The following is a 21,412-nucleotide window of genomic DNA, read 5'->3' on the forward strand; positions in this document are numbered from 1 at the left end:
CTTTCTGAACACCATGCTTCTATAGGGCTCTGCATGACCCAGGCCACACAGACACCTATTGTGTTGGTGCAGTAGCCTCCAAAATGGCTGCCGTGCCAAGAGGGAGAGACCAGAGAGTGGCCGAAGAACATAAGGGAGGCTGGCGGGGGGAGGGGGAGCCTTCGTGGACTCCCCACTGCCTCAGACAACTCCCCTGGAGGGGGTAAGGTTATTTTTATTTTTATTTTATTTTTAATGTAAAACCCTCCAGGGTCAGAACGAACAGTGGGTGGTTCGGTTCGACCCCGAACAGTCAAACCAAACACGTTCAACGTCGAACCTGTTCGCACATCCCTACTTACCATACCAAGGCCTAAGTGGCCTAAGACCTTTCTTTCTCCAACATACTGCTCACCTCCAGTTTGAATATCACAGCACGTGCTATAATTCGCCCATATTATCTTTAATTTCCTGTTAATCATATGATACAAAAGGGGAAGTTTGCATGGTTTTTCTTTTAATTTAAGGAGGTTCCCTAGAAAGAAGCTTGGGCCTGCCTATGCTAGTTTAATAAGACTTACCTGGGGTAAAAGGATGGGGATGCTTATTTTGGTAAAGACCCTGGCAAGCCAGGATATCAGCAAATTTAACCCACAGCAATGGACACAAACTCTGACCTGCAAGAAGATATGGACCATCACAACCTTAGATATGGGGATTTGATTTTGACTTTCAAAATCAAAATGGCAGAGTTTTGGAAAGGAGCACATGCCTGAACTAGACTTCGGAACTCCCTGTCCCTTGAGGTTCACCAGGTCTCCACTTTCTTAATTTGTCTGAAAGGGCAACACTCTGCTGCTCCATTTAGTGTTTTTAACTTGATATGTTTGTGATCTTACTTTTGCTCTGTGGTGTTTCCTGTTGTGATTGGTTGTGTATTTTTGTTTTTAAATGTTTGGTTCAGTTATTGCATTTTATTGTTTTTTAAATGGTAATTCCATCTTTTGAAAGAAAAGAGGTAGGAGTGTGAGTGGGCCAGTTCCTTTTCCTAATTTGTGATACACTGGCTGTAGACAGCTATGTTGCTTAAGTCAGATTTGTGGCTAACTACTTTCCCAGTTACCTGTAGCAAGTACAAATTATTTTGAGACTGCCTGGGCGTTTTTCACACAGCGCTTTTTGCTCGCATCTCCTCTGGAATGGAGAGTGTGCATACACATATCGGCCAGATTTACCCCCGAAGTCCCTGTGAGCTATCAGGAAGCACTTCATACATGATTTGGGTTTTTCATTACATGTTGTAGCCGTAGTTCTTCGAACTCCCAGTAAAGTCTCGTAGCAAACTCACAGTAAAACCTGCGGTGTGAAAAATGCCCAGGAGCTTTCCCAGACAGGGCTTCCAGCTCTCGGGGTATATGATGAATGAAGCCACTTAGAATTACAGTCACAGTATGAAGGAAGCAGCCCCTCCCTCTGCTCTCGGGTTTTCTTTCTGTGCAGGTTTACATTGCATACCTCCATGTTTTCCTGAGAGAGAGAGAGAGAGAGTGTTTGTGTTTGGGAGCTCCATGGGGAGGAACACAAAGTTGTCTTCAAAACCTCGTGTCCTAGACATGGAAGCATTTGTATACACTAACAGATTTCTCCCCTTTTTCCCAACACTTGCGTGGTGTGCTTTACATCCGTTTAAAAACCTCTTTTTTGACCAGCGAAAACCTTAAGCAAGCAGACTAATATTGTTCAAAAAAGTTAACTTGAGGGAGGTTGTTGTAGAAGCCCTGGTAGAGATCATAAATGCTTCTCTGAGGGAGGGCAGGATGCCTCCTTTTCTTAAGGAGGCAATTATTAGACCACTTCTTAAGAAGCCTGCCCTGGATTCCTCAGAGTTGCGCAACTGTAGGCCTGTTTTCAACCTTCCATGGCTGGGCAAAGTAAGGGTGAGAGGGTGGTAGCCTCCCAGCTCCAGGCAGTCTTGGATGAAACTGATTATCTAGACTCGTTTCAGGCCAGCTTTCGGGTGGGCTAAAGGGTGGAGACTGCCTTGGTCGGCCTGATGGATGTTCTCCAATTGGGAATTGACAGGGGAAGTGTGACTCGGTTGGTCCTTTTGGACCTCTCGGCGGCTGTCAATACTATCAACCATAGTTTCCTTCTGGAACGTCTGAACGTCTGCTTTGCAGTGGCTCCATTCTCACCTCTCAGGCAGATTCCAGATGTTGTCCCTCAGGGACTGTTGTTCTTTAAAAACTGAGCTCTGGTATGGTGTCCCTCAGGGCTCCGTATTGTCGCCAATGTTGTTTAACATCTACATGAAACTGCTGGGTGAGATCATCAGGAGATTTGGTACAGGGTGTTAGTATGCTGATGACACCCAAATCTATTTCTCCATGTCAACATCATCAGGAGAAGACATAATCTCCCTAATGCCTGCCTGGAGGCAATGATGGGCTGGATGAGAGGTAACAAACTGAGACTGAATCCAGATAAGATGGAGTTACTTATTGAGCAGAGTTGGAACTCGAGAGATGATTTTGATCTGCCTGTTCTGGATGGGGTCACACTTCCCCAGAAGGAACAAGTACACAGTCTGGGGGTGTTTCTGGACACAAACCTCTCCCTGGTGTCCCAGGTTGAGGCAGTGGCCAGAGGTGCCTTTTATCAGCTTTGGCTGATACACCAGCTGTGTCCGTTTCTTGAGATAAATGACCTCAAAACAGTAGTACATCTGCTGGTCACCTCCAGACTTTACTGCAATGCGATCTGTGTGGGGCTGCCTTTGTATGTTTGTATTGAAACTGCAGTTAGTCCAGAATGTGGTGGCCAGATCGGTCTCTGGGTCATCTCGGAAAGGCCATATCACTCCTATCTTGAAAGATCTACACTGGATGCCGATAAGTTTCCGGCCAAAGTACAAGGTTTGGGTATAAAGCCTATAAACAGCTTGGGCCCTGGGTATTTAAGAAAACATCTTCTTTGCTACGGACTGCACAGCCCATTAAGATCATCTGGAGAGGTTCATCTGCAGTAGCCACCGGCTCGTCTGGTGGCTACTCAGGGATGGGCCTTCTCCATTACTGCCCCGAGGCTTTAGAACACACTTCCTACTGAAATAAGAGCCTCCCCATCTCTTACAACTTTTAAAAGGGAAGTCAAGTTGCATTTGTTCACCCAGGCTTTTAATTAGATATTGTTTTAATTGTGTTTTAATAGTTTTAACTTTTTAAATTTTAATTGTTGAAATATGTTAATCTTTTTATTGGTTGTTTTTATTGTCTTGTAAGCCTCCCAGAGAACTTGCGTTTTGGGCGATATAAAAATATGCCAAATAAATAAATAATATACACCAGTAGAGTTCTGAACCAGTTCGGTGGAAGGAGTGGAACCCCTGCAGAGTCATGCCTCCCACTCCCAACCCCCTCAGGCATCCCAGAAGGATACCAAGGTCGATGGTATAAAACGCTGCAGGCAGATCCAAAAGGATCAACAGAGTCACACTCCCCCTGTTAATTCCTAATTGAAGATCTTCCAACAGGGCTAACCAAGGCCATCTCAACCCCATAGCCTGCCCGAAAACCCATTTGAAATGGATCCAGATAATCCACTTCCTCCAAGACAGCCTAGAGCTACCACCCTCTCAATCACCTTGCCCAACTATGGGAGGTTGGAGACAGGCCTATGATTGCCTAATTCTGAGGGGTCCAATGCAGGCCTCTTCAGAAGTGGTTTATTAATTGCCTCCTTAAGACAAGGAGGCATCCTGCCCTTCCTCAGAGAAGCATTAATGAACTTAACAAGACCCTCTGCAATAGCCTCACTGCTAGATCATATAAGCCATGTTGGGCAGGGGTCAAGAGACCGGTGATAAGACAGTGTCCCAAGTATCTTGTCCACATCCTCAGTAGTCACAAACTGAAATTGATCCAATTTAACCAAGCAAGAGGAGCTGCTGGACACCTCCACAGTAGACTGTGCAGGAACTGTAGAGTCTAGTTCAGCTCAAATACAAGAGATTTTATCTGTGAAAAATTCATTTAAAATGTCACAACGGTTAACTGGTGGATCCAAATATTCATTGAGGGGAGGAGGGGCATGTACTAGCCCTCTCACAATGCTAGACAACTCAGCTGGATGTGAGCTTGCAGAAGCAACGTGGCCAGAAAAGAACTGCTCCTTTGCTGTACGCATTGCCAGAGCATAGATCTTCAAAAGCACTCTATGTTGTAATGTTGGATTTGAACTGAGTCTTTCTCCACTTGTGCTCAAGCCATCTTCCTTGCTGCTTCAGCTCCTGTAGTTCTTCCATATACCAAGGGGCTAATTTAAAAGTGGGTCGGAGAGGGCTCTTAGGAGCAATCATGTCTACTGCCTTAGTAAGTTCATTTTTCCAAGTCAGTGTATGAACAGGATCGCTGGCAGAACCAATCTTAAAGCCTTCCAAGGCTTCTTGGAATCTTATGGGATCCAGTAGCCTTTGGGGGCAGACCATCTTAATAGGTCCTCCACCCCTGCGAAGGAGGGTTGAGGCTTTGAGTCTGACCTTAACCAAATGGTGGTCCGTCCATGACAATGGGGAAATCATAGGAGTGAGTCCCCACCCACGGAACACCTTCCTGATCAGAGCAAAAAACCCAAATTGTGTGACCAGCAATGTGTGTTGGTCCTGAGACCTCTTGGGATAGGCCCATAGTTGTCGTGGCTGCTATGAACTCCTGACCTGATCCTGACAAATTGGCTCCAAAGTGAATATTAAAGTCCCCCAGAACTACTAGCTCCGCAACCAAGTCAGCCAGCTCAGTTAGGGACTCTGTTGGGCTTTGAGATGAACGGTACACCAGCAGAAGTCCCAGTCTATCCTTGGTCTCCAGACATAGGTACACACATTCAAATGTAGGCCAGTTCTCTGACAGGAACCCTGGTAAAGGAGGTATTCTTCTTATAGACCACAGCCCCTCCTCCTTCCTGCCCATGTGTTCTCACCTGCTCTACAATAGAGTATCTGCAGCTGGGCCCAAACTGAACCACTAGCCTCTCCCATCCAGGTCTCTGTAATACATACCAAGTCAGCTCCATCATCCACAATCAAATAATGGATGATTTCTGTTTTATTTTGAACTGATCTGGCATTACAGAGAAGCAAGATGCGATTCTGTGGGCTTTGGTACTGCTCCTCAAGGTCAAAAAGCTGGCAGGGAGGCTGGAAAGGGTAACAACTATTAAATTTCTGATCTTAATTCCCCTGTAACGATCTGCTACCCTGCCAATGCCACATCTTCCTCTGTTCCCCACCACCACTGGAATCACCCCAGGGACAGTGATTCCCTTTTAAAATATTTGTTTCTTATTTTATGTTGTAAAATTGCCTAGAGATTTTGATAGTATGCGGCATACAAATTTGTTAAATAAATAAATAAATAAATAAATAAATAAATAAATAAATAAATAAATCTTTGTTCAGCATCTCCATCCCTCCTAAGGTTCAAAAGCTTTTATTTAACAACTTCTCATTTTTTTAAAAAAATTAACAATAATGCCCCTACCACCTCACTCTGATATTTTTCACATTCTTAAAGAACTGAGCATAGCTCAATCTATTAACTTAAAAGACTGAGCAGGAATATTATGTATACATTTCACTTCTATTTCACTTTTCTTCCATGCAACTCAAAGCAGTGCACGTAGGGATCCCAGCTAGTCTCTCATTCAAACCCAGACTTGCTTACCTTTAGCAAGATTATACCATGCTATGCTTTCAGACTATTATCTGGATGAAGGTGCAGAAAGAATCGGTTTTCCTTTATCAATAATAAAGAACAACTGATAGTAGCCAAAGCATGCCACAGCACCTTATTGTAATGTTGCATCTATTATTATCAAATTGCCTGCTTTTTAAATTCTTTCAAAATCCTAGATGATCATCTACATTATTGTTTATTCTTTTCACACTGGCCTGGCATTAAATTGGTCATAAAACCAGTGTAGTACTACTATACCAGCTCAGAAATTTCTTAGCATCGGAGAAAAGCCACTGGGTCTATGAGCAGCATGATAAACAGATAGTTTTCTCTTAAATATGTTTTGCGGCTTCCAGAGGCAGTGGAAAATCTGAGGCAATCAAATACAGGATGTTCTAACTCAGGCTGTTAATCATGGGTCAATACAGTTCAAAATGAAAAAGAATCTAGGGGCTTCTTTATTTTTTATTTTTTAAAAAATAATATAATCACCACTGAGACTCCAGTAATTTTCAAACTGATCGTACAAAAGTGTTACAAAAGTGAAACAGAACTTAAATAGCTATATTCAGGAAATAATGGTTTATGAGTGTTACTCAACCACCAAACAAATAAGCTTAAAAAAATAAGATTGTTACTAGCAAGGCATATAGATCCATAACTGACCAAGCATCGATAATATTGCCATTGAAACCTGACAACTTCTATTGTTGTGGCTGTTCATTGTCATCTTCAACATTGGCATCTTTTCTTGCCCCGGTAATAGATACTGAACTTTCACTTTCCATAGATGCTGTTTCTAATTTGGTTTGATCTTTTATTGACCTCAAATCAGTTGTGCTCTCACATTGCTCTTCTTCATCACTATCATCATCTTCAATGTCTAAGAAAGCCACACCATCTTCTTTTCTGTGTGGAATGTGTTTTATAAAAGTTTCACTTTTAAAGAGTGCCTTTCCTGATTTGGCCCGATCTTTAGTTGGTCTCAAAGTACTTGTATTCTCAAGTTGCTCTTCCTGATCACTATCATCGTCTTCAATGTCTAAGAAAGCCACACCATCTTCTTTTCTGTGGGGAATGTGTTTCGTAGGTCCAGAAGTTTCACTTGTAAAGTAGGCTCTTCCTGATTTATCTGGATCTTCCATTGGCCTCAAATCAGTTCTACTTTCCACATCCTCATCAAGATCACTGACAGACCCCTCAACATCTAAGAAAGCCACACCTTTTTTGTGAGGGCGGGAAGTCCTGAACTGTGCTGATTCATCACTTCTAAAGGATGTTACTGCAGATTCAGTCAGATCTTCTGTAGGCTTTGAATCAGTTGCACTCTCAGCTTGCTCACATAGATCCCTGTCAGACTCTTCAATACCTAAGAATGCCACACCATCTTCTTTTCTGTGGGGTGGAGAAATCATGCATTCTGTTTGTTGTTTTTCAGGCAGCGAAGTTTCACTTTTAAAGGAAGCTGCTTCAGATTTTGTCAGATCTTCCATCAGATGCAAATCAGTTGAACTACCAACGTGTTCATGTTGACCACTGACAGGACCTTCAACATCTAAGTAAGTCTTACCATCTTCTTTTTTGATAATAGCCTCATGATATGAACTCGTACTTCTAAAAGATGTTGTTTCAGACTTTAATATGCTTTTTAAAGATTTAATACTAAATTTTTTTGAATGTTGTGATCTAGTTTCTTCATCAGGAGTCTCAGAAGAGCTCAGGCATGATGAAGTTAAACTCTGTAAGAAAACAAATGCAATACTGAAGGGGCATGATAGCATTATATATCTGGTGCAAATATAATTACATTTATAGATGACTATTTTAAGAATTCTCTCTCTCACACCACATACACTGCCCTAAGCATAATTACTTTTCTCAGAAATTAAAAAACCCCTACATTAAACTGAAATTGTAAACTAAATATTTATGTCCTTCAAGAAACAAAATCCTCAGGTCCTTAATCTTCGTCCTGAATCATGAAATTTTACTTCTGTACCAAACTGCAGGTAACACTGAAGTTTTTCACACCCAGCTTTTAGTTCGTATCTCCTCCGGAATGGAGGGGGTGCATTCACATATCGGACAAATTTACCCCAAAGTCCCTGCAAGCTACCGGGTAGTACTTCATACACAATTAGGGTTTTCTTTAATTGTGTGTTAAGAGTGTAGCCCAATTTATATCCGGGTTTAAAACGTCCACTTTTTGCATCGGTTTTGGGGGCAAATTCGAACTCGCAGTAAAGCCTCTCAGTAAACCCACAATAAAGCCTGCTGTCTGGTAAAGCTCACTGTAATGGGCACACCTGGGAGTGCAGTGGTTTGTGTGTTTATGCACATTTACACAGTCAGAGGTAGGAATGTACCCCATTATTCAGGATGAGGGTTAATAACAAGTCTACAGAAATGTTCCTCCCACAAGAAGAGACCAATAATTGAAACATTTTCAGAATAATATTCACTGGACCCAAAATATAACTTATTCTGATTTCTGTAGTACTTTTAATTAGTGCTGGAAAGATAAAACTGGCATTAAGATTAACCATCAAACCAGGATCCTCCACATATCAGCCCTGCACAATATACAGTAGTTCCATGGTTCTATCTGTGCAGAAGAAACTATAATAGTACTAGTTGACCTGGCACAGAGCATCTGCACCCCTAGTTCTCCCTATCTCCCCACACCCCACTTCAGCCCCAATTTGTTCTCACCCCCCACCAGCTCATTCTCCCTCTGCGGCCAGCCACCACTTCCCCTCTCTCGCCACCTCCTTCAGCCTGCCACTGTTTTCTCCCCCGTCCCTGTGGCTAATTAGCAGTTGCTCATGAACTCTCGTGAGAGCTGCCACACATGGGATTAGCCACTGGTATGTCTTAGAGAAATAAATATATAGATAAGTAGAATAAGTTACTTTGTTACCCCGAGTGAAGAAGCTGACGACTGCCAAGGAATAATGGTCCCCGATATTTGGCATATGGAAGCATTAATATAGTTTTTCTTAAATTGTCCTGCTTCAATTTGCAACCATGGAATAAAAGCAAGAATACTAGCTGCTGCAATATTACAAATTCCGGTTACTATAAAGCCAATGTTGTAATTGCCAAATATGTCGTACATCCAACCTGAAACAAAGATATCTTATTTACTTTACATTCTTTCTTTCTCAAAGAATAATTTCATTCCACATTTTCCTTTAGTATCTTATGCTACAGTGACAAATCCAAAAGAGTTTCTTTTTTAAAAAGCCCCACTGTGTAGCCTTTATTTACTACCTCTGGTCACACACACACACACACACACACACACACACACACACACACGCGTGTAATACAGGAAAAAAAACTTCAACATTTTCAAAGATTTGCTAAGTGGTCGGCTTAGGAAAGCAATAGCTGCTTTACATGCATTAATAAGTTATAACTGAATAGAAAAAGACAGATTTGCATTGGTTGGTTTACCTGCAAAGGGTGCACCAAAACAACTAATTGAGTTGACGGCCATCATAAATCCCCATGCAACAGTCATTTTCTCTGCCCCCATCAAATCAAAAGTAAGGACAGGTAAGAGAATATAATTTACTGCATCAAAAAATCCCAAAACTGAGCAAATTGCTATTAGGGAATAAAGGCTTGTGCAGTATGGAATAAGGAAGTACGCTACACCTGAAAAACAAAACAAAATGTTAAAATGTAGGATAAGTGCTTATGTTTATATGGACAAAACGTGTTTACTGAAACATAGTACTATCAAAACATATGACAATGACATAGAGCATAACATATCAATCTAACAGCCCATCTAGATAAATATGACACAGATTGTGATGACACACGATCAATTCTGCTCAAACAGCAGAGATTTTCCTAAACAGTTTACATAGCATAGGAATTTGCTCTTCAAAGTGGGGGAAAGTCACAAATCCCTCTGGACCAAGACCAAACTTTGAACATTTCTAAACTAGTTATTTGAACCCCAGACTCTGGAAATATCTACACCAAAGACTTTAACGGCTTTAACAGTCCAGTCCTGTTCACATATGTGGGAGAAAGCCCCAGCATATTCGCTGGAACTTACACTCAAGTAAGTGTGCATAGAATTGTTGCTTAAGAGTCATTCCTTCTCAGAGAGCCCTAGGATCTATAGTTGTGGGGGAGGGGATAGGAATCTGTCTCTCGCCATATCCACATATATATGGATTTTTCTTTATATTTCAAATGTCAGTTATACTGAGTTTTTTCTTTTTAAAATAACCTGGTTTAAAATGTAATCTGAGCATGGTTCACAAGCATTTTTAAGCCCACCTCAAAAGTGCCCTAAATGTTTGCTGCTTTGAGGGAGAGTATGTGTCAGGATGTGCTGAGGCAACTGGACAATGTTTCCTGTCTTATTGTCCTGCATTGTCAAGAAAGGAAATGCAATAAAGCAAAAGACATGAAGCCAATCAAGAACTGCAGCCTGATGATCCTTCAGTCAGGCTGATGGCCAAGATATCCCTTGCATTGCCATCAGTAAGAATAGAGGAGGGAGAAAGGGTTCCTAGAGGAATGATCTGTGAAGCAGCTACACCTGTTGGATTTCTGCCTGGACACTTACTCTGACTATCTATCATATTTATAAACCAGCCTGACGTGTATCCCTAGGCAATGTACGTGATTCAAGGTGGTACTTTGTGGATGCACTAGCTGGCATCTAGAACAGCCTCCGGTGGCATGCCAGGAAGGCACACTGGTATGGAAAGCGTCCTCACTACCACTCCAGCCATTCACCCCTGGGTGCGAAGCAATGAGAAGCACATTTTAACTATTTGCTTTGGCTCTGGAGTGCCCTGTGCCACCCAAAAATGTGTCCCTGAGGGTTATTCAACCCTCAGGGACACACTTTTGGGTGGCACAGGGCACTCTCCAAGCCAGAGCAAATAGTCAACACTAGCTTAACCCGCGCAGAGCATCTGCACACTAGTACTTGATTGCTCCCCTCACCCCTGACACAGCCCCCCTCACCTCAGAGATCTCTCCACCCTCACCTGAGCCGCACTCCTGCTCCTCCTGCCCAATCCCGCTGCTTCCATCCCCCTCACCCCTCTTGGTCTCAGCTGCAGCATTGCTGGTGCCTATTGGTCAAGCTGCAGTCCCCTAGCCCCAGAGACCTCCCCAACTTCACCCGAGCTCCACTCCTGCTCCTCCCCACAGGAGCAGCAACAGCAGCAGCAGCGGTTGACCGGGCCCTTCCTCACTGCCACCACCGCCATGGCTGCTCGTTCGCCTCAGGCCGCTGACAGGCCTGGGCCCATCCCTTGCCTGCCTGCCTCTTTCTGCCAAAGGCTTCGGTAGTCCCAAACAGCAGAAGTGGTTGAGTGGACCCTTCCTTTTTGCTGCCGCGGCTGCTGCCATAGCCGCTTGTTCCCTTCAGGCCGCTGACAGGCTCGGTCCCGTCCCTTGCCCTTCCTTCTCTCTCTCTTCCACTCCTTTCTTTTTCTCTGTTTCTCTCTCCTCCACTCACTCTTCCCTTCTGTCTTTCTTCCCCTCCCTTCTCCCCCCCGCTTCCTGATCTTGTTTCCTCATCTAATTCACACAACAGTAGCCTCCTTCTCCTGAAGGGGCTCTTTCGTCCCTCACAACCCCTCTCTTCACAGACCCCTGCCCATTCTCCTTATATATATATAAATTCCTCTCCTCTAAATCAAGAACATCTTCCAACCAGTAACAGTTGCATTCCAATTTACCTCAACCATCACAGGCTCCTCCACTGCCTCTCCACTGCCCAATGACCATGGTGCTTCTGCTCTTATGGGCTCGTCCCCCCATCTGCATATGGAACCCCCACTGCCTATTCAGGTGCTTCTGTTCACAAACTCTCACAAGAGCTACCACACATGGGATTATCCACGGGTATGCCTTAGAGAATTATATAGATAGAAGACAGATAAGCTCCCAAGGGTGTGTGGCCTCAGTGCAGCTAGGAAAGCTCCCCTTTGTTCCAGCACATCTTCCTGGCATGCTACTAGAAAGCTGCCCCTGCCCTGCTTTTTAAAAGGATCTTTCCATCCGTTTCTTCCTAGCTTGGATAGCTTTTACCTGAGCCTGTGGTTGAGTAGGGTAAAAAGACTGGAGTCCCTGCTGTAACCTGGGTCTTCCTTCATATGCAGATTTTTTCCCTGTTTTCTGGGTGTTTGGGGAGGGCACTGGTGCTCAGTCCCAGCTCCTTTTCAACCCCCACCCCTCGCAGTAACAAACCTTTGATATGTCTTGTGAGAAAACAAAAAAAATGTACACACTTTCCCCCTCAGAGGAAGTGGTTTTGACTGTCTTGAGGGAGTATTCTTCAAGCTGAGAAATTTCCAATTTTTGTGTGCAAGCCATCCTCCCCCACTCATCACCACAATTCCGTTAGTTCTGCCCACCTGCTTATCTGTTCCGCACTCTGAGCTCACGAACATTCCAGACTGTTGACTAAAATGGTAGTAAATTTTTATTTATTTTATTTAATTTATTTTATTTCTATAATGTCCTTCCAAAAATGGCTCAGGGTGGTTTACATGAAAATTAAATTAACATCAATTAACTGTTAAAATTTAAAACTGTAAAAACAACATAAAACCATTATTAAAATATTTAAAACAGCTGTTAAAACCCTGGAAAACCAGGCCAAACCTTTAAAGTTTAAAAGCATTTTAAAAACTCTGGAAGGCCAGGCCAAACAGAAAGGTTTTAAGGGCTCTTCTGAAGGCCAATAATGAACTCAGGTTATGGATTTCTGCTGGGAGTGCTTTCCACAGCCCAGAAGCAGCTACAGAGAAGGCCCGCCTCTGAGTCACCACCAGATGTGCTGGTGGTAACTGAAGATGGACCTCCTCAGATGACCTTAACATGCAGTGGGAATCGTGCAGAAGAAGGTGCTCTCTAAGATAACTTGGACCTAAGCCATTCAGGGCTTTAAAGGTGATAACCAGCACTTTGTATTTTGCCTGGAAACATATCGGCAGCCAGTACAACTGTTTCAAAACAGGTATAATATGGTCTCTCTGGGTTGCCCAGAGACCAATCTGGCTGCTGCATTTTGAACTAACTGAAGTTTCTGATCTACGTACAAAGGCAGCCCCACATAGAGTGCATTGCAATCGTCAAGCCTGGAGGTTACCAGCTGATGCACCACTGTTTTGAGACTGTCCTCTTCAAGGAATGGATGCAGCTGTTGAATAATAGAAAGCATTCCTAGCCATAGCCTCCACCTGAGATACCAGGGTGAGGCCTTGGTCCAGGAGTACTCCCAAGCTGCGTACCTATTCTTTCCAGAGGAGTGCAACCTCATCCAGCGCAGGAAGCTCTAACTCATCCTTCAAATTCTGAGCCCCTACAATGAGCACCTCCATCTTGCTTGGATTCAGTTTCAATTTGCTATCCCTCATCCAGCCCATTACTGCCTGTAGGCAGGCATTTAGGGAATGAATGCCATTTCCTGATGAAGAAGAAGAAAAGGAGAAGTAGATTTGGGTGTCATCAAGATACTGATAACACCCAGCACCAAATCTCCTGATGACCTCACTTTGAGGTTTCATGTAGATATTAAAAAGCACTGGTGACAGTTAGCCCCATTAGGTCTGTCCCCTTTTAATACTGACATATCTGAGGGTCACCCTGAGTCTGCTGGTACTTTCCAGTTGCCTACAGGCACTCCAGTATCATTTATAGCTCAATTGGAAATGCTGCGTAGATGGCTATAGGCCTCCTCCAGGTTCAGAGGCAGGATGCATTAAGAGCCCTTCATCTGGAAACACCCATTGCCAGGAACATAGAAGCTTATGCTGAACACTCTTAGCACTTACCAACAGACAATATGGATACCTGGTTAAGATAAAGTCGGTTGATTCTTTCAATATCGCATATCTTCCCAAACAGAAGACAACTAACTGCGCTGCTTAAACCAAGCCCCATCATGATGTAGGATGCTTTTTCCAAAGGAATACCCAAATCACCAGCAAGGTTCATCTGTAAGAGACATCAAATTGAATTTTTTTAAAAAAATCATACATTGCTGTTTTTCACATGTCTGGGTTTTTCCCCCCAGTACAGAGTTTGTATTTTACTTCAGTCACTGGCTGACATCTTGGCTTAGGAAACAGCAGCTTCAAGCACACAGCAGGACTACCACCGCAACTGCATGTGTTCCCTTATGCACATGTTTTCATACAACAGGGCAAGTGGGCACTTCTTTAGATTGCCGGTTTGCATTGAATCCCCACTGGTATGTTTCCCAGACTACGGGAAACACCTATATCGGGCAGCAGTGATATAGGAAGATGCTGAAAGGCATCATCTCATACTGCACGGGAGATGGCAATGGTAAACTCCTCCTGTATTCTTCCCAAAGAAACCACAGGGCTCTGTGGTTCCCAGGAATCAACACCAACTCAACAGCACACTTTACTTTACTTTACTCCCCAGAAATCTATCCAGCAGAGCACCAACTATTGTGCTCACACTTTCCCCCTAATTTGAATCACTGGACAATTCAGTTCCTAAACTGGATCATTGAGTCCAGAACCACTGAACTGAAATCATGATCCTTGAGCTTTCCTTGTGTGAGCCTCGTGTGGGGGGACCTTCCCTGGACACTCTTAGAACCCAGAGTCTTTGGGTCACTCTCTGTGTGGGTCTGACACAGATTAATCCCTGTACTTGACTGCCTGAGAGCCCCATGGCTCCTGAGAGTGACGTCATCCAGGACAGGCAGCCCACTTACCACTAGATCAACCTTGCTGTCCAGCATTAATAACCCTATCTTATTTGAACTGAGCTTCAGATCGTTTGCTCTGATCTAGCCCACAACTGCCTCTGGACCTCACTGGGGTAACAGGAGGAGAAGCAATATTATTAGGTGGCTTCGCACATTTAGAAAAAATAACGTGAAGCTTTTCAAAATTACATAGAAAATACTGCAGAAAATATTAAGCATATATAAAATAAGCTAGAATCAAATTAGAATGTACACACTACATTCTTACCATATGCACAAAAGGTATGAAGAATCCAAATTTTGCTAGTCCAAGAGCACAGACCCAGACCTCAAAGATCCGATCCTTCCACAGACTTAAATCAACAATAAAACCTCTTAGAGGGGATGTTTGAAACTTCTCAACAACACTTGGATGAGCTCTGTCTTTAAAAAACAAAATTTAAACAATTATTGCTTACAATTATATAATGTCATGGCTAATAGTTACTAAGTCCCACTACCAGTAAGAGTTAAACATGACAAGAGTTATATTTAACCTTAGTTGCATGTGGCTCCAATGATTTAATAGGCAATCTGCCTATTATCCATGTGATTGTTAGTTCACAATTTTGAGGGCAACAATTGCACAGACTGGTCTTATACACACCATGCTAACATCTCACCCAACGCTATGGCTGGAAGAATGGCCCTGAGGTAGAAGTGGTGTAACTAAGACAGGGACAGGGATAATTCTGCTCCTCCATTGTGCTTGAAATCTTGTGTGAGTAAACACTGGGCATGATCAGGCCCTTAAAACACAGAGGCCAGGTAGTTCAGGTGCATTCTTGAACACAGATTTGCACACTAGAACAACTCATGAAGAAAGGTGATACTGAAAGGGAAGAGGGTTATCCAAAGCTCATACCAGAGCATGTTACTTGTGTTATGTGTGGGATCCAGGAGTCTAGGAAGGAGCATGAAGAGGCCAGCCAGACTGGCACATTCTGGTGACTCTGATTCCAACCGTTACAAGACCCAGAGGACCCAACCATGTTGTGCTACCCAGTCCCCTGAAATTAACCTATGACAAGTTTCTTGTGAAGCCTAAACTTACTGAGCCCTTTTTACGATCTGTGAGACGGGCTCAAAGCGGTGAGGGGAGGAAGCCTCGAAGAGCTTACCTCCCCCAAAGATCATCCTACTTTTGTTGTTGTGCGGCTGGATGGGCTGCCCAGACGATTGCTGGCTTCTGCTGGTAGCTCAGAGGGTTAAGATACTGGGGTGAGGCACTGTATGGTGCCCCATCCCCAGAATTCCCATAATGCATTGCATGAGTGCGGGGTGCATTATGGGGATCCCCTCCCCAAAGCCAGCTGGGAGCCCCGCAGTCTGCAAGCCCCAGATGGGGCTGGCAGATGATCAGTAAAATAGGGTTAGGAAAGCACTCTCTCTCCTAACCCCGTTTAAGAGGGTGGCTCCGGAGGCGGATTTGCCGCCGAGGCACCACCAGGATCAGGCATGCAGGCAGTACTGGGCTGGGCTTCCTTAGCCCGGTTTTGCCTGCGCTTGTGGATAGCTTCACTATATTTTATGTCTATAGTTATGAAACTACAACATACTATTTTAGTTTCCCTATGATGTCATTTTTATTCCAAATCTATAGACAGAAAAAGAAATGAGTAATCAAATTACTGAAGGATCTTTTCAACGAGAGACCAGATTTAGAAATATATTTAATTTATACTCTACACAATTCCAGCATAATGGAGTGCAAAAATAAATAAATAAACGAGAATGCACTTAGTTTGTATAACTATAGCTCTGTATAACTTATTCTCATCGCTCCCCTCTGAGGATATGAATATCCTCAGCACAAAATGTGTAGTTTATATTTTGGAGCTGATAAACAGCCTTGTCCAAAGCTTCACATTATCTGAAGAAATTATTAGGGAGGAACAATTACAGGGTTGCCACTGAAAAAAAGGTAGCTCCAAGTCAAGTTTTGCCCTCCCTCTCTGCAACATCTAGTTCAACTTACACCATGTTCTGAAGTCATTAATAATAATAATGTGTGACAATGCCCCTTCTCCCAAGGACAGCTCTCTCACAAGAGTGTAAGGCCTTGGAGACACACATGCGGGCCAGACGGCAGATGCCACCCAGCCTGGTTGCTCCACAAGAGCAAGCTGCGGGGATGGGTACCCTGGCAACACCTCTTCCTGTCTCGGCACCTCCCACAGAGAGGCAGCCCAAGCAGGCCTTCTGCCAGTCCGGCTGCCCAATGGAACATATCCATCTTTCTTTTTGCCCAACACGACAACCCTACTCTCCTGGGATCACTGGTAATTGGGGCTTCCCTCTCTCACAGTTCCCTGCAGCAGCTGATCTGCATACGCTGCAATGTGGGTACAAACCTGGGAAATTGGGGGGGGGGAGTGAAGATCTAGCCCTGGTCCTGGTGTTTCCCTAGACTGCCCACTCAGTACTGCCTGGACACATGGAGTGACAAATTCTCCTTTGGGTGCATGAAAGTGTTGCCTATAGAGGAGGAGGTCGGTGAAAAAGTTATATTATTAAGCTGAGAGAATAAGGGCCGCTCACAAGTGTAACACCCTTTATTTGGATGACCTATCTCATGAGAGCACAGTCCAAAGGAGGACTGAAGGTCTTGGAGCCTCTAGTCCTCCCCAGTGAACTGGCCCTCTCATGAGAGGGCTAATCCCTGGACAGCAAGCCAACACGGGAGCAGAAGGTTGGCTTGTTGTCCCTGGACTACTTGGCCAGGGTCTGCCATTGCAAGAGCAACCTTTGTCACAATGGACCAAATCCCAGGATCCTTTGCCCTCCTTCATATACATATTGCCTCCTAGGAAGTCCTCACGAACCCTTCCCCAGAGTTACAGAAAAATAGTGCCCCTCTGCACCCCCCTGTTGCCAGCAATTGCGCCTGTGCAAGACTGTTTCAGTCCAGAGCTCTTATGAGGGCGGCTGTGCAATTGCTGTCCGGAGAAGGGCTTGCATGCTATTTAAAGGAATTTAAATGCCCTTTCCCTGCCTAGGGCAGACAGTCCATGCATTCCAAAAAGGGATGATCGCGTTCGGCATGCCCCTTGAAGCTCGTGGCCAAAGTGGCTGCCACCCTGGAGATGTGCTGATGCTTTGTGCACATTCTGGCAACGTGAGTGCTACGGAGCTTGCTGGGATGCGGCCTCAGCAGACAAAGAAGAGGGAGGGGCTCCCCTACCCCTAAACCAGAGGTTGCTGGACTGTGGTTGGACAAACATCTGTTATGCGATTCACGGTTTCGAAAATTAACCATGGGTTTGGCAAACTCTGGTTTCACATTATGTGCTAATGTGGCCAATGCTACTTATATGCCTTTAACATTAAAATGAAACAGGCCTTGGAAAGGTGTTTATAACGTGGGGTGACTACATACAAGAAAAGATATGTTTAGTAGTATATATAAGAAACAATTTCAGCAACTGCAGCTTTAAAAAAAACACCTCTAGCATTCAAAGCTGCACTTGCCAAAATTCCTCCCTTTACACAACTATGTACAGAATGGGACTCATGTTTTCCTTTGAATTGGAATGCCCTACTAAGAAGAACAATAGGAAAGTGACAAAAAGTGTTGTGGCCCTGTAAAGACTCACAAATCTATTGTAGCACAAGCTTTTCATCAACTACAGTTCATGTCATCAGATGCATGAATTATCAACTTCATCTGATACGTGAACATTTTCATGGATGGAGTCTATGGACACTCATTACACAAAAAATAAATGTGTTAGTCTTTAAGGCACCACAAAACTCTCTGTTGATTTTGCAGCAACAGTTGAACACAGCTACCCACCTGGAGATAGGAATATAAAACAGGTAATAAATCTAACTTTAAAGGCCAAAAACAATTACATACGTTTCTGAAGAGGTTTGAATGCAAATCCAGCAAAAAGACATATTGACAGAATTCCACTGTATAGACGCAGACTAGATCTCCATCCAAGTTTTTGGATTAGGAATTGATGGAATGTATTCTGTACGAAAATTCCTGCAGCCCCTCCTGCCATCAAAATCCCAGTTGCAAATGAGCGCTTTGTAGTAAAGTAAAGGCTTACCATTATCAAACCTATGAAGAACAGACAGAGAACTAAATCAAATCCAGTAACTCTTTTCCATCTCATTAACAGCAGAAACAAGACAGAAAGGAGGCAGTCTGCTTGCATAGGTATTTTCATACATGGGCCTCCATTCACAGTGAAGGTTCCAAGTGCAGTGAGATCTATGCAGCCCAATTGTACTTGAAACCTACATCACCAGGACCATTTGCAATGCAGATTTTAATCTGTTCTAACATAAGTCCCATATATGTTTACCTTTCACTACTAACTCAGAAATTAACTACCTTTGGAAGATTTTTCTAAACCCCTTCATAATCTATTTGTTCATAATCTACACTGAGAAACGGCACTCAAGAAGAACTCAGAATTTATACTCAAGATCTTTTAATTAGGTTTAGTACATACTCCACTTTAATGGCTCTTTCATACAATCAGGGTGACTCAAGAGTAGTAAAAGAATGATTCTACCCCTTCCTCTACCCAGAGCTCAATCTGGTTATAGTATTGTAAAAACAAAACTAGAAGAGATAATTACTGTAGACTTATCTCATACAATGTTATGTATGTGTTCTTTGCTATTGATAGTTTATTTGGTTTTTATAATATTACAGTAAACAATAAAGAGGGGGAAAACATTCGCAGCAAACATCCCCACACGCCTTCCCCCAAAGTTTCACATCAAAAGCAAAACTATAAAACAGAGCACACATCTTTTGATGACAGTTTTAGAACATAAGATCACAGTGTATACATTATCTTGTACTTGACTTATTTTGATCAGTCATTTGTGATTACCCACAGAGCTTAGGAAAGAAGCCACACTATCTAAGAACTTTTAAAAGGGTCATCTGGAAGTATACAAGTCTGCTCACTTCTTCATGACCACAATATTCCAGCATTTGTTAATCAACTGAATCAGGGAAGATACCAGAGTTTTCCCCCAATTCTGGGCCAAAATTTTACAAGAAGTAAAGCTAACAATAGAATATTAATAACTTAAACATTCCTCTTCTTTCTGAACACCATTTGTGGAGAAAGCCTTCTTCTGGTCACCCGAGAGCTGTCATTTTAACTCTGAACCACCATTTCAAGGAGATCTAGCCAGCACATTTCCCAGCCTACCTGCTTACAAACATGTACGCATCACACTGAGGTCATTCACACAACTGGGTGGGTGGGGCGGGGGGGAGGCTTGTTAAACTTCCCTTCCCCCCAGACAACCGATTCCATGATGCCGATCCACGCTGAGCACCTGGAGATCCCTTTGGAGATCTCATAATGCACTGTGCTACACGAGCAATGCCTTGGGGGATTCCCCCAGGAGGCTTTACACACAGGGCTTCTACCCTGAATCTCCTTCGGGAGAGTGTGTGTGCATTCACACACCAGCCAAACTTACTGAGGTCCCTTCGAGATCCTTGGACCCACTCCACACACAAGTCGGGCTTTGTCTTGAGAATTCTAGCTTATTTCAAGGTATTTCCAGGTTTTAAAAATGATGGTTTTAAGCTACTTTTTCTGAAAATGCCGGAGTAAATAGGGAGAGGTACTGACGTAGAATCATTAGCATGATAAGAAGGATATTCTCTTTACAACTGCAAGTCTTCAGTACTCTCTCCCTCCCCCCACCCCCGCCACCATTGGCTAGAAGGAAAACAAAAAGGAGAACATGTGAACCTGCATCAAAAGCAAACCCGAGAGCAGAGGGGAGGGGCTGCTTCCCTCAATGCCGCGAGTGTACTTTGAAGTGGCTTCGCTCAACATTTACCCCGCAGCATGAAGCCATGTGCAAATAACCATCTCTGGGTGCCCATCTCTGGGTCTGCTGAGGCTAAACATAGCCCCAGTGAACACACGATCCAGTAGCCTGGGTTAAGGGAACGTAGGTTCCCTTAACCTTAGCTAACAGCTGGGCTACAAAACGGGACTAGCCAGTGCTGCCCCACTGGGATTGGGCCCGATCCCACCAGTTCTCATCCGCAGCCTAACCTAGGCTGGGCTTCCCTAGCCTGGGTTAGGCTGCGTGTGAAAACAGCCTCACAGTGTATGTTCTGGAGTTAATTAAGAAGATATCCTGCAAATTAGGTTCCCTTTGTCCATTTAATCTGTCACCCATCAGAGCAAGGGTTAAGTCACTGACCTCAAACAACAGAACAATTACCCACCAATCTAGGCAGCATGTCTGTGTTGGGAGGAAATCCTAAAATATAATTTACACCTGACCCTGCCAGCCTGTGCAGACTGCCGCTGCCAGCCTGTGCAGACAATACTGAGCTTGATAGACCAATGGTCTGACTCAGTAGATGGCAGCTTCCTATGTGTCAAAGGATGTTCTCACAAGCAGCCTAACCAAAGCTAGGGCAGCCTAACCGAAGCTAACCCAGTCTGGATTAGGCTGCTTGTGTGGAGCATCAGGATTGCTCCCAATCCCGGCGCTCCTGCCCTGCATAACCTTGTTTTCCCCCTGGCTTTTAGCCAGGGTTAAGGGCGTGAGCGTGCCCTTAATCTCGGTGCTGGGGTTGTGTGTATGCTTGGGCTGCTCACAGCCCAAGCCTACAGCAAGCCGGACAGCAAAAGCATCAGGCTGAGGGGAGGAATCCTCAATACACTGCGCTCCGGGGGTGATGCACTGAGGGATGCTGGAGAACCTCCACCTCCCTCCTCTGCCGATCACCATGGCGCTGCTTGTGTGCCGCAGTGAGCAGCAGAGCCGTCTCCGTCTCCGCAGCTCTGATCGTGTGCTAGGAGGCAGGCAGGAGCCTGGCTCCCCATTCTCTCTCCCCACTGCCAGCAGTTGAGGCCATGTGCACAACCTCTTAGACTAATAAGTAACAACACTTTCCTTTTGAAGTTCCTTATCAAGGGAG

The 21,412-nt window shown here is 44.1% G+C and overlaps 1 protein-coding gene and 1 long non-coding RNA gene across 9 annotated transcripts in view; one reads left to right on the forward strand and one right to left on the reverse strand.

Moving 5' to 3' along the window:
* Window positions 1–21,412, forward strand: part of LOC128342429 (uncharacterized) — a 25,300-nt gene continuing 3,888 nt past the window's right edge. The window contains exons 1-2 of the long non-coding RNA XR_008314978.1: window positions 1–202; window positions 7,150–7,270. This is a non-coding gene — a long non-coding RNA (uncharacterized LOC128342429). The remainder of the gene's footprint in view (window positions 203–7,149; window positions 7,271–21,412) is intronic.
* Window positions 6,169–21,412, reverse strand: part of LOC128342428 (monocarboxylate transporter 10-like) — a 22,456-nt gene continuing 7,212 nt past the window's right edge. For 3 of the 8 annotated variants that reach the window (XM_053289701.1, XM_053289702.1, XM_053289703.1), the window contains 6 exons: window positions 18,344–18,553; window positions 14,714–14,868; window positions 13,535–13,697; window positions 9,171–9,374; window positions 8,632–8,834; window positions 6,169–7,450 (listed from right to left, as the gene is read on the reverse strand). In XM_053289701.1, coding sequence (XP_053145676.1) covers window positions 6,416–7,450; window positions 8,632–8,834; window positions 9,171–9,374; window positions 13,535–13,697; window positions 14,714–14,868; window positions 18,344–18,553 — 1,970 coding nt within the window. In that variant the 3' untranslated portion in view covers window positions 6,169–6,415. Of the gene's footprint in view, window positions 7,451–8,623; window positions 8,835–9,170; window positions 9,375–13,534; window positions 13,698–14,713; window positions 14,869–18,343; window positions 18,554–21,412 lie in introns of all 8 variants that reach the window. The other 5 variants (XM_053289708.1, XM_053289707.1, XM_053289706.1 and 2 more) reach the window with 4 other exon arrangements.

This window comes from Hemicordylus capensis, chromosome 2 (genome assembly GCF_027244095.1).
Source record: "Hemicordylus capensis ecotype Gifberg chromosome 2, rHemCap1.1.pri, whole genome shotgun sequence".
In the NCBI taxonomy this organism is placed as follows: Eukaryota; Metazoa; Chordata; class Lepidosauria; order Squamata; family Cordylidae; genus Hemicordylus; species Hemicordylus capensis.